A 12,661-nucleotide genomic window follows, 5' to 3' on the forward strand; every position below is an offset into this window, starting at 1 on the left:
ACAATGGTTGTTCTGACAACTACTGAGACAATGGATGTTCTGAAAACTACACAGACAATGGTTGTTATTACAACTACACAGACAATGGTTGTTCTGACAACTACACAGACAATGGTTGTTCTGACAACTACTGAGACAATGCTTGTTCTGACAACTACACAGACAATGGTTGTTCTGACAACTACAGAGACAATGGATGTTCTGACAACTACAGAGACAATGGTTGTTCTGACAACTACAGAGACAATGGTTGTTCTGACAACTACACAGACAATGGTTGTTCTGACAACTACACAGACAATGGTTGTTATGACAACTACACAGACAATGGATGTTCTGAAAACTACACAGACAATGGTTGTTCTGACAACTACAGAGACAATGGTTGTTCTGACAACTACAGAGACAATGGTTGTTCTGACAACTACAGAGACAATGGTTGTTCTGACAACTACAGAGACAATGGTTGTTCTGACAACTACAGAGACAATGGTTGTTCTGACAACTACAGAGACAATGGTTGTTCTGACAACTACACAGACAATGGATGTTCTGACAACTACACAGACAATGGTTGTTCTGACAACTACACAGACAATGGATGTTCTGACAACTACACAGACAATGGATGTTCTGACAACTACAGAGACAATGGTTGATATGACAACTACACAGACAATGGATGTTCCGACAACTGTACAGACAATGGTTGTTCTGACAACTACACAGACAATGGTTGTTCTGACAACTACACAGACAATGGTTGTTATGACAACTACACAGACAATGGTTGTTATGACAACTACACAGACAATGGATGTTCTGACAACTACACAGACAATGGTTGTTCTGACAACTACAGAGACAATGGATGTTCTGACAACTACACAGACAATGGCTGTTCTGACAACTACAGAGACAATGGTTGTTCTGACAACTACACAGACAATGGTTGTTCTGACAACTACACAGACAATGGATGTTCTGAAAACTACACAGACAATGGTTGTTATGACAACTACACAGACAATGGATGTTCTGACAACTACACAGACAATGGATGTTCTGACAACTACAGAGACAATGGTTCTTCTGACAACTACAGAGACAATGGTTGTTCTGACAACTACAGAGACAATGGTTGTTCTGACAACTACAGAGACAATGGTTGTTCTGACAACTACACAGACAATGGATGTTCTGAAAACTACACAGACAATGGTTGTTATGACAACTACACAGACAATGGATGTTCTGACAACTACACAGACAATGGATGTTCTGACAACTACACAGACAATGGTTGTTCTGACAACTACACAGACAATGGATGTTCTGACAACTACACAGACAATGGATGTTCTGACAACTACACAGACAATGGTTGTTATGACAACTACACAGACAATGGATGTTCTGACAACTGTACAGACAATGGTTGTTCTGACAACTACACAGACAATGGTTGTTCTGACAACTACACAGACAATGGTTGTTCTGACAACTACACAGACAATGGTTGTTCTGACAACTACAGAGACAATGGATGTTCTGACAACTACACAGACAATGGTTGTTCTGACAACTGTACAGACAATGGTTGTTCTGACAACTACAGAGACAATGGTTGTTCTGACAACTACACAGACAATGGATGTTCTGAAAACTACACAGACAATGGTTGTTCTGACAACTACACAGACAATGGATGTTCTGACAACTACACAGACAATGGATGTTCTGACAACTACACAGACAATGGATGTTCTGACAACTACACAGACAATGGTTGTTCTGACAACTACACAGACAATGGATGTTCTGACAACTACACAGACAATGGTTGTTCTGACAACTACACAGACAATGGTTGTTCTGACAACTACACAGACAATGGATGTTCTGACAACTACACAGACAATGGTTGTTCTGACAACTACAGAGACAATGGATGTTCTGACAACTACAGAGACAATGGATGTTCTGAAAACTACACAGACAATGGTTGTTATTACAACTACACAGACAATGGATGTTCTGACAACTACACAGACAATGGTTGTTCTGACACTACACAGACAATGGTTGTTCTGACAACTACACAGACAATGGATGTTCTGACAACTACACAGACAATGGATGTTCTGAAAACTACATAGACAATGGTTGTTATGACAACTACAGAGACAATGGTTGTTATGACAACTACAAAGACAATGGTTCTTTTGACAACTACAGAGACAATGGTTGTTGTGACAACTACAGAGATATCGGACATAGTGACTAATACACAGATAGTGTTCAAAATTAATGCGGGTCCAGGGATCCTTGAGGTTTGCTCCTATGTTATTTGAATCTATGGACCCCATACCTATTTATCTTTTAACATTAAGGCTGTATCAAGGACCAGTGACTTCCATGGTTAATTTTGAACACTGCAGATGAGTGTTTCCAGCATCCACGTACCTGCTCTGACGTTGTGGACGTCGAACTCAGCCCGCCGGGCTCGGGGCTGGTGCAGATGGAGGCGCAGATCAAGCTCACTGTTCAACTCCTCACACTGATGGAGACAAGGACAACATTGTAATACACCACAAACATTAGACAGTCCTCTCAACTAGTCAAAGTGGAATCAATCAAATTTCATAAAGATCTGTTGTCTGTGGTATAAATTCTTTCGGTCTAGTATATTTCTGAAAGACAGCAAATAACAGTAAAATCTACTGAACTGGTTTGGTCAAGCTAAATTTTTTGTTCGTTTATCATTTAACATTGCACTCCGCAACATTCCAGCAATATTATGGTAGCCTGTAAAATATCTGGACCAGACAAAACAATTATTGACATTTTGTAGGAGTATGAAGACATGCATTCAACCAAGGCACAGAGTATGACCACCCAATCTAACTGGAAGCCTCTTGTGCAAAGCCTATGTTATTGGGGGCCTATTTAATCCCACAAAAGAAGAAAGACTCCAACTAACATGACTAAATTTAGTGTCCTCAAACTCGGACCCTTGGCCAGATGAGGACAGAACAATAAGTACAGTTAACTGTCACTTCATGACCATGGCGTACCTTGGCCACCACGACGCTGCTTGCTCGCTCAGCGGCCTGGGTCATCCAGTCCTCCAGGTGGTTCAGAAAGTTCATCCTCACCCTGCAACACATCACTGCATGGTGAGGACAGACTGGAAAACTCTCATGCAAAACTGACATGTTTCCAAGTATAACCATACATTAAACAATCTTCATTCCAGTTGACAAAATAGAACAGTCCTTCAGGCCCAGTAGTGAAAAAAAGGTGGGCAGGTTTAGAAAAGGGGAGGGGAAGGGGAACTTTCTAAAAGGGCATTTTCAAAACGGGAGAGGTGGGAGTCATTGTGAAGGGGCTTCACCAACTACTTGGTGATGGTTACTCTAAGCATGTCAGGGTGCTGGTATGGAAGTTTGAGTCATTAAATTCTTATTTTAGTAAAAAGAAAACAGCCAAGGAAAAACAGCTGTCCCCTTCTTTTGCAATAAGTAGTTGGACCGGGATGATGTTTCACTGATCGTGACAGTACAGCTGTCATCGTCTGACTTTTTTTCACTTGCTGTTCAGCTTGCCCAATTCCTGAATGGGAAAGTCTGCCTTCGACTGTGCAATGATGCAGTAAATAAACACAAAAGCATTTTGAAAGGCGTGACACAATCGCTGCATTGTTGATTTTCCAAAGTGTGTCTAGAGATCTTTACCCATGTTAGCAAAAGCCAATTATAACAACATTTATAAATGCTACGAGCCAGTCAAACAGCCTATTTTACATGTCAGACACTGCAAAAAAGCTACAAAAAATGACACCTTATTGAAAGTGTTGAGCATTGAAATGGAGCTGCATTTGAGTGTCAATTATTGTATCATTATGGAAACAGATAATACAATGCTGAGATTAAGTGAGCTGAACAATGCAGATGTTAATCACACCCAAAAGTGTTTGTAATCAAGATTTCGAAGAATCCAGACCATCAATGAAGAACCCAACTTAGAAAAGTGAGAAGGATTTTATGCAGTTTCAAACATTAGGAAAATGTACAGTGAGAGTTGTTTCCCTTTATATGGGAAGCAGGGGTACATTTGAATTATGAAATGGAGCATACCGATCTGTGATCTAAGTACAGTCTGTGGCTTTAACCGCTTGTCTGAGGCCCAAGTCTAGTAAAATTTTCTTTTGGTTTGGTAACTAAGTCCATACATTAACACTAAGATCTACTAAAAAAGAATGATGTTGAGTGACAGGACGAGGTTAGTAATCTTGATCGTTTTTGTCACAGACAAAGTAAGACCATAGTTTGGCCTTGGTAGCATGTGGCAAGATTAAACACTGCTCCAGAGGGACTGAACCAAACAGCTCTTGGAATAGAAAATACGGTCAAAATATTTGAGAGGCTTCTACTTTTGTAAAATAAATTATGATATGAGTGACAAGGGTCCAAAGCCACCTTTCGTTTGTTTTTTTTGGTTGTTCTTTAACACAGCCTGCAAATAATCAAGTCGGAATCAGATGAATCAGTGATTGATATTACGAGGGTTGTCCCAGTCAGGTGAAAGGTGAACCCTGGTTGGAGCTGGTGAAACAACAACATATTCTTACTTTTTTCTAACTTCTATGAGGAGTGAGGAGGGAATGTCCACGCTCTTGATATACTCTGGCATGTTGTCATCAACAATTGCTTCTTCAGTCATGAATGCCGGGGTCAGCGACCTCTTGGGGGGCGTGGCCGGCACAGACTTCGTGGTGGGAGTGCCCGGCACTGACCTTGGGCTGTCCTGAGGTATCCCATGTTCCCCAGCAACTGTCAGCACATAGAAGGTCGTGCCCCGCTCTGTCGACAATACCTCACTGACAGCCAGTGGCAGCTGACTTGATGAAGGTTTCTGGAAAAAGCAGTGAAATATCTTTAATATATTCTCAAACAATCTCAGCAAACAAACCACCAAAAGACATGTCCCAACTAAGAGTTTGTGCTACACACAACCCTTAATAGTCCAATACACAAAATAAACACAATATCACACAGGCCAATGACCCCACTGTCCTAAAGTGGAGGATGAAAACCTGTGAACCCTATCAGTCTCACTGGAACCATCACTTGAATAAAAAGGGGCACAAAGATAACTGCAACAGCTTCAAGCTAACTGTCCACAGCCTACCTGTTTCCTCATCAAAACTAAATTAAACTGCAGGATTCCAAGAATCTCACCCCAGCATCTGATTCAGCACTCCCTAGGCCTCCACTATCCCAAAACACCCCACATTACTCTCCCTTAAATAAACATTTTACCATTTTTTCTTGAGTATAGTGCACCCCCTGCCCCCCAAATACAGCGGTTTAGAATGGGCGCACATAAAACATGCCTACAATGATATGAATTCTGATGTTTTTTTACCCTATGTAAAGAAATTATCGCCAGTACATTACACCAAAAAAACCATGTCAACAAGTCCATACTGAAGTACGCAATTTAATCCTGTTATGACACTGTCTAGTAATATAAAGTGTTCATTATATATCTCAACTTATGTTTGTAATCTATTTTATTAGTTTTTTTCAAACTTTCTTTTATACTCCCCCAACAACCCTTAATTCCTAAATAGCAAAAGGCACCAGTTCATGGCTAGACTGATATTAGTGCAAAGTTGGATCAAGAAATATTGAACCGTCTTTGAGTTATGCTCAGGCAACAAAATGTGATGGACCGCAGGATGGATGGACCACACCCATTTCTACACTTTGTTGCTGTGGATAATAACCAAAAACACATCTTGTTTGTAGATACATGCATGGGCATCCATCTAACAAGTTGTGTGGATCCTAGGCATTAAAATGGTGGTCCCAGACAACCACTGTACACCAACAGCAAATAATATTGTTTGTTTGTTAACACTGCACTCAGCAGTATTCCAGCTATATGACAGCGGTCTGTAAATAATCAAGTCTGGACCAGACAATCCAGTGATTGTTATCATGAACATCGATCCACACAATTGGCACAAGATGACATGCATCAACCAAGTCAGCGAGTCTGACCACCCGATTCCGTTAGTCGGCTCTTACGACAAGCATAGTCGCCTTTTACGGCAAGCATGGGTTGCTGAAGACCTCTTCTAGCCCGGATCTTCATGGGTTCCAACAGCAAATAAACTACAAAGTATGTTTGATGCCTGAGGCTTGATGTAGATGAGGGTGTCCCTGCTTGTATCACACATAGTGATTGAGTGGAAACAACCGACCTGAACATTGACTGTATTTCTTACCAGAACAGAAATATCAGATAAAACTTTCATACATGCTTCAAGTAAATGAATTTTAATCATTCCAACATCAACTCTTTTGAGTCCAATGGGACTTGCAATGGATATAATTTGGGCCAACCTTGATCTTTATGCATACAGGACTAAATATTATGCTTCCGTAAAACTGTGCAGAAAGAAAAGCCAATCATAGTCCATACATCAACGTTACCACTAGCTTGACAACACTGTGAATATCTACACAGAAACATTGCATTCATTGTTATAAAGAAGTTGTATATCCAAGGAAATATCTCCAATATATTTGATTTAAATAAGGTCAGAACAAAATCACTATTATCCTCAGCTGCCTAATGTAAACTTGATAGAACAAGTCAATTTCTCAAACCAAGCTACCCAAACAATTGGGTGAGGACATTCGAGTATACTTTACGTCTCAAACAGTTCATTACAACATGTGCAAATACTTTTCAGTCTACTATACTCACTTGAGCTTGGCTCTAATCATAATTTTCAATAGATTTTACTGTTATCATATTGATTATTATTAGCTGGGGTTACTAGACCTAACAGGATTTTAATAGACTTGGGCTTCAGATTAGTGGCTAAAGTCACAGACTTACAACGATCACCTCAAACTATGAGCAGGGACCCCAGCCTGTCTCTGTTCTTTAGGTCTACACATGGAGTCCAGTTAGTAGGGGATCAACAGTGTCTGTCAGGTGTTATTAAATATTTGATGTTATGCAATCTACACATTTGAACTGTTCCTTCCAAATGAAAGTTTTCTTTTGATGTCTTCAATATTGTGATAATGAAAATCGGCAGCAAGGTCAGTCTAGGATGATTTGTGAGTAGTTTTGTCACATGTCAATATTGACTTTTACTTACTCGTACTAAGTGAGCCAAGTTTTACAATCAATAACCTGCTTGACAGCACACCCACACTGCACCAAGTCCAGTGTTTGCTTAATACATATTTAATTTTCAATAAGATGGCAAACATCACTGACAACATAATCAATGGAACATTGGCGTTCAAACACTCTAATTCCAGGCCAACAGACAGCCAAACTCAACCTGGAAGTCATCGTCAGTGCTAAATGGGATTGTAGGTTTGTATGCACTACCTTCCTTTGTTTGTTTGTTTGTTTAACGCTGCACTCAGCAATATTCCAGCTATGACGGCAGTCTGTAAGTAATCGAGTCTGGACCAGACAATCCTGTGATTAATATCATGAGTATTGATCCACACAATTGGCATATGATGACATGCATCAACCAAGTCAGTGAGTCTGACGACCCGATCCCGTTAGCAGCCTCACATGAAAGCATAGTCGCCTCTACGGCAAGCATGGGTTGCTGAAGACCTGTTCTACCCTGGATCTTCATGGGTGTGCTACCTTCCTCCATCACTCATGAATGCATAGTGCTTTGCATTGTTGAGACATTTTTAACCAACAATTCAAACGATGGCCTGGTTTCAGCAAGAGGGAGCCAGCATGTCCTCCAACAAATAATACAAACTGCAATATTTATTGTGCAACATGTGTTACAGCCCTGCGGCCATCTACTCTCTGCATGGCTCAGGTAATGGTAGGGTTTACACAACATACATGAGTTACACATAGACACATTTCACTGCTAAGCTTACATGAGTCATCAGGAGATGACATATCCCCCCAGTCTGGTGCAATTCGGAAATGGAGTTTGGCTACTTATACCCAACTTTTGGTTGATTGCTATTTGATACCTTACGGTCAGAGAAGAAAAAAATAATGCTATTCAGTATTTTTCAATATCCCAAAACATCAAAAGGCATCAGTTCACCACAAGACTGATCTGAATAGCAAGTTTCATCTAAAACATACAATGGTTTTAGAGTTCTGCTCCAGAAATGAGCACAACCCGTATTTTCAATAAAGTGAAGATGAAATGGTTTTAACGTCCAAGATTATTGCACTTATGTAGCGATGTGCAAGCACTTGTGTGTGTTTGTGTGGCTGCTTGTACTAGTCCAGACTAAAGCTGATTTTAAAGTGCTAGCCCACTGAAATACCATGCCGTAGTTTAACACGAATACCCCACTCAGACACAGTGTACTGACTAGTCCTTGTTTTATGCCAAGCGACAGGCAGGGTAACAACAAGTAACATCTTTTGGTATGACGCGGCCAGGTATCGAACCTCTGACTCTCTGGGCGGACGCTCTACCACTAGACCCCGGAGGCGGTCATGCCTCAGCGAGTCTAGAAATCAAGTCATCTAAAGGATAATGTATGGCACTAAAACAGCCGGGTTTGAAATATATGGGTCTGCTAGTCTGAGTCAAGTAAAATTCTGGAAGGATGAGTGACATTTACTATGGACAATTACTTTAATTACATATAGATTCTGTTTCAATTTCACACATCACTATTTACAAACTCTAGACAAAGGCCAACCTATGTTTGTGAAGCTGTTGGTCTGTATTGACGTTTGATCAGACCATGGGTCACTGATGGCTTACACGCCTGTTGCACAGATCTCATTGATCTGTAAACATGTTAACATTGTGAATTGATAATCTCAAGCTGACTTGTTAGCAAACAAACATCTTTCATGTCCACTCCTGATATTCAAGGACAAGCTGAAAGTGACCCCTGCCCTCACGTCAACATTTATTCTGTATTTGCGCAAGTTGGCATTTTAAAATATATGGTCATCTTTTTCAATTTTCTGTGATTTGGCTGCTTAAGAGTAAATATTTTATACATTTATATTGAAAGCACACTTGCTTTTATGATCCAAGCATGTGGATTGGTTTGCAATGTTTTTGTAAATAACACGCAAGGAGAGGTGAAGACTGACGAATATGCCAAACATGCTACTCACAACTTAACAAAGTCTTCAGTTGTGATTCTGGTTAAACTTGCAAGGTATGGTTGTCAATTGTTTATTGTAAGGGGTTCTACATACAGATTTTGAGCAAACAAAGACATCTGGCTGTACAAACTCCAATCCTTTACTATGGACATGGTAAGTGTGGCCGTTGGATCATTCCATTGTGTAAATGCAAGATCTCATTGATCAAAATTTCAGTTGCGCTCAGTGTCAAAAGCTGTTGGTATCATTGCACCCTGACATATAATAACCAATACTTTGTCCTGTCCACACACGGATTATTTACAGTTAGTGAGTGAGTATGGTTTTACGCCGCTTTTAGCAATATTCCAGCAATATCACGGCAGGGGACACCAGACATGGGCCTCTCACATTGTACAACTGCAAGACAATAGGTTATAACGGATAAAACAACAAGACATAGGTTACAATGGGTAAAACTGCAAGACAATAGGTTATAATACCGTATTTTCTTGAGTATAGTGCGCACCCATGTATAATGCGCACCCCCCTCTAGCGGGTTCAATATTTTGGAAAAAAAGAAATTTGAATATTATGCGCAGAAATTTTTTACACCGTACCCTTTGAGCGAAGTCCGGCAAACGAACGGGTGCTGAGAAACTTCGTCAGTACAAATTCGAAATTTGAGATAAAAAATCACCAGACATGTTTATTTACCGTTTAGGTAGGTAAAATGATGTGACAATCATGCATAAATTGCAACATATTCAGATATTGTTTTGAAGAACAAAAAAAATATTCTGAAAAGTGTTTTCAGTTTATTTTATCCTCCACCTACTCAGCATGACTTTTTATATTTACAAACTAATCTCCAAACCAAGAAATATGAAGAATCTGGCCTGACTTCTATAGTCCAGCAGAGCATATGTGATAGTTGTCATGTTGAAAAAGCTTTGGAGAATTAGTTCTGGCTGAGAGCGTATGAGACATTTTGACACAAGACAAACAACTTTTTGAAGCTAAATGTGTAGTCTAAAATATTTAATGCTGATGAGACGCATGTCAACAACGGGACATTCACAAAAAAAAAATAATCACAGAGACCAAAAGAAATCCTTACATATCCAAAACTTCTGACATAACAAGTATGAAGTATAACACGTGTAGGCGTTACACAGAATGAATGATATGATAAGTGTGGCTGCACAGATCACAAGGTAGTGACGCAGTCATGTTTGTTTGGTAGCTCTGGAAGGGAAACACTTACTGGTCTACAACACCCATGTCCCATTGTCTACCACCAGTAACACACCGATGTACCATTTACCACCTGAAACACATATGCCAGCTTTAACCACCTGAAACACATACATACCTACCTTTACCACCTGAAACACATATACCAGCTTTATACCAGCTACATATACCAGCTTTAACCACCTGAAACACACACATCTGCCTTTACCACCTGAAACACACACACCTGCTTTTACCACCTGAAACACATATACCAGCTTTATACCAGCTACATATACCAGCTTTAACCACCTGAAACACACACATCTGCCTTTACCACCTGAAACACACACACCTGCTTTTACCACCTGAAACGCACAATCCTGCCTTTACCACCTGAAACACACACCTGCCTTTACCACCTGAAACACACACACCTACCATTTACCATCTGTAACCAACATAGCTATCATTTACCACAGGTAACACACACACCTGCATTTACCATCTGTAACCAACATAGCTATCATTTACCACCTGAAACACACACAGCTGCCTTTACCACCTGAAACACACACACCTGCATTTACCACCTGTAACACACCCACCTACCATTTACCATCTGTAACCAACATAGCTATCATTTACCACCTGTAACACACCCACCTACCATTTACCATCTGTAACCAACATAGCTATGATTTACCACCTGTAACACACATGCCTGCCATTTTCGAGGTCATCGTGTCAGTTACAGAAATGAGAATATAAGGATTAATCTAACGTGTCATGTAATGAAATTTTCAGGATACAATAAACGCCTTTTTTAATAATCACCAATCATAATGTTAAGTGTTTTGGTTGGATATTTTCGCCATACAAAAGAACAAATCCTGTGTCGTAATGTTAGCAGATGTATGAAAATCAAACATGGCAGGTTTCATTGGACCTCAGTGAAACTTATTGCTATTTTAATATCAACAAATTTTATATTGTCTTCATATATATGCCTTGGCGAAAGTTGATGATCTTCTAAATCGAAGAGTGTTTTGTTTTCATATTTCCGTTGAATATGACGAGAGAGAAATGAAAATAAAAATTGTGAGTTCTGACAGCAATGTTTTAGTAAGTGCAAAGGTCACCGTATGTGAAGTCACAGACAGGGGTTGTCTGCTGATACTCTTTTGTTACAAAACAATTACAGTAAATCCGGAAATATTTCACGAGTCACATAGTGAATAAACACAAATCACTACATGGTATCAGTTATCACCGCTAATATGAAATAACATTCTCAAACCAACATACCTGTCATTTACCACCTGAAACACACACCTGCCATTTACCATCTGTAACCAAATTCCCTATCATTTCCCACCTGAAATACACTAGAAATTGTTACGAAACATGTTTAAATACCCAAATGTCACGAAACATGGTACAAAAGTCTTGAATACTCAATCAAAATCAACCCCTGGGTAAACTACCCCAAAAATCCAACAGTTTATCTAAAGCTGTGGTGAGGTAGTTGTGGAGGCTGCAAATACCGTTACTGCTGAGAGACAAGTCAGACACAGGGTGGAAACAGGCCACGCTCTAACACTAATTACTTTGTACAGAAGGAACTATAGACAGTTCTAGATCACCATGTTTGTATTTCCTATCTCCATAAGGATTACATCACCCATGCCCAAGGGTGGGGTATATTTTACATGACCTATGTCCAAGGGTGTGGTATATTTAACATGACCTATGTCCAAGGGTGTGGTATATTTTACATGACCTATGTCCAAGGGTGGGGTATATTTTACATGCCCCATGCCCAAGGGTGGGGTATATTTTACATGACCTATGTCCAACGGTGTGGTATATTTTACATGACCTATGTCCAAGGGTGGGGTATATTTTATGTGACCTATGTCCAAGGGTGTGGTATATTTTACATGACCTATGTCCAAGGGTGTGGTATATTTTACATGACCTATGTCCAAAGGTGTGGTATATTTTACATGACCTATGCCCAAGGGTGTGGTATATTTTACATGACCTAAGTCCAAGGGTGTGGTATATTTTACATGACCTATGCCCAAGGGTGGGGTATATTTTACATGACCTATGTCCAAAGGGTGTGGTATATTTCACATCACCTATGACTAATATCCAAGCGTGGGGTATATTTTACATGACCTAATTATTCAACCTAAATCCAGGATTAAAGTTGGGTGAAATATTCTGACATGTGACATAGAAAAGGGTTTCTTTGTACAGCTGCAGGTGTATGGGATGT

The 12,661-nt window shown here is 39.9% G+C and overlaps 1 protein-coding gene across 2 annotated transcripts in view; it reads right to left on the bottom strand.

The window, feature by feature from the left end:
* The window catches only part of LOC124149041 (coiled-coil domain-containing protein 180-like), a 95,309-nt gene that overhangs the window by 25,098 nt on the left and 57,550 nt on the right, over window positions 1-12,661 (bottom strand). For both annotated transcript variants that reach the window (XM_046520383.2, XM_046520382.2), the window contains exons 18-20: window positions 4,634-4,917; window positions 3,078-3,159; window positions 2,467-2,560 (exon numbers count right to left, since the gene is read on the bottom strand). In XM_046520383.2, coding sequence (XP_046376339.2) covers window positions 2,467-2,560; window positions 3,078-3,159; window positions 4,634-4,917 — 460 coding nt within the window. The remainder of the gene's footprint in view (window positions 1-2,466; window positions 2,561-3,077; window positions 3,160-4,633; window positions 4,918-12,661) is intronic.

The sequence above is a fragment of the Haliotis rufescens genome, unplaced genomic scaffold (genome assembly GCF_023055435.1).
Source record: "Haliotis rufescens isolate VD_foot unplaced genomic scaffold, xgHalRufe1.0.p SCAF_8, whole genome shotgun sequence".
NCBI classification, from domain to species: domain Eukaryota; kingdom Metazoa; phylum Mollusca; class Gastropoda; order Lepetellida; family Haliotidae; genus Haliotis; species Haliotis rufescens.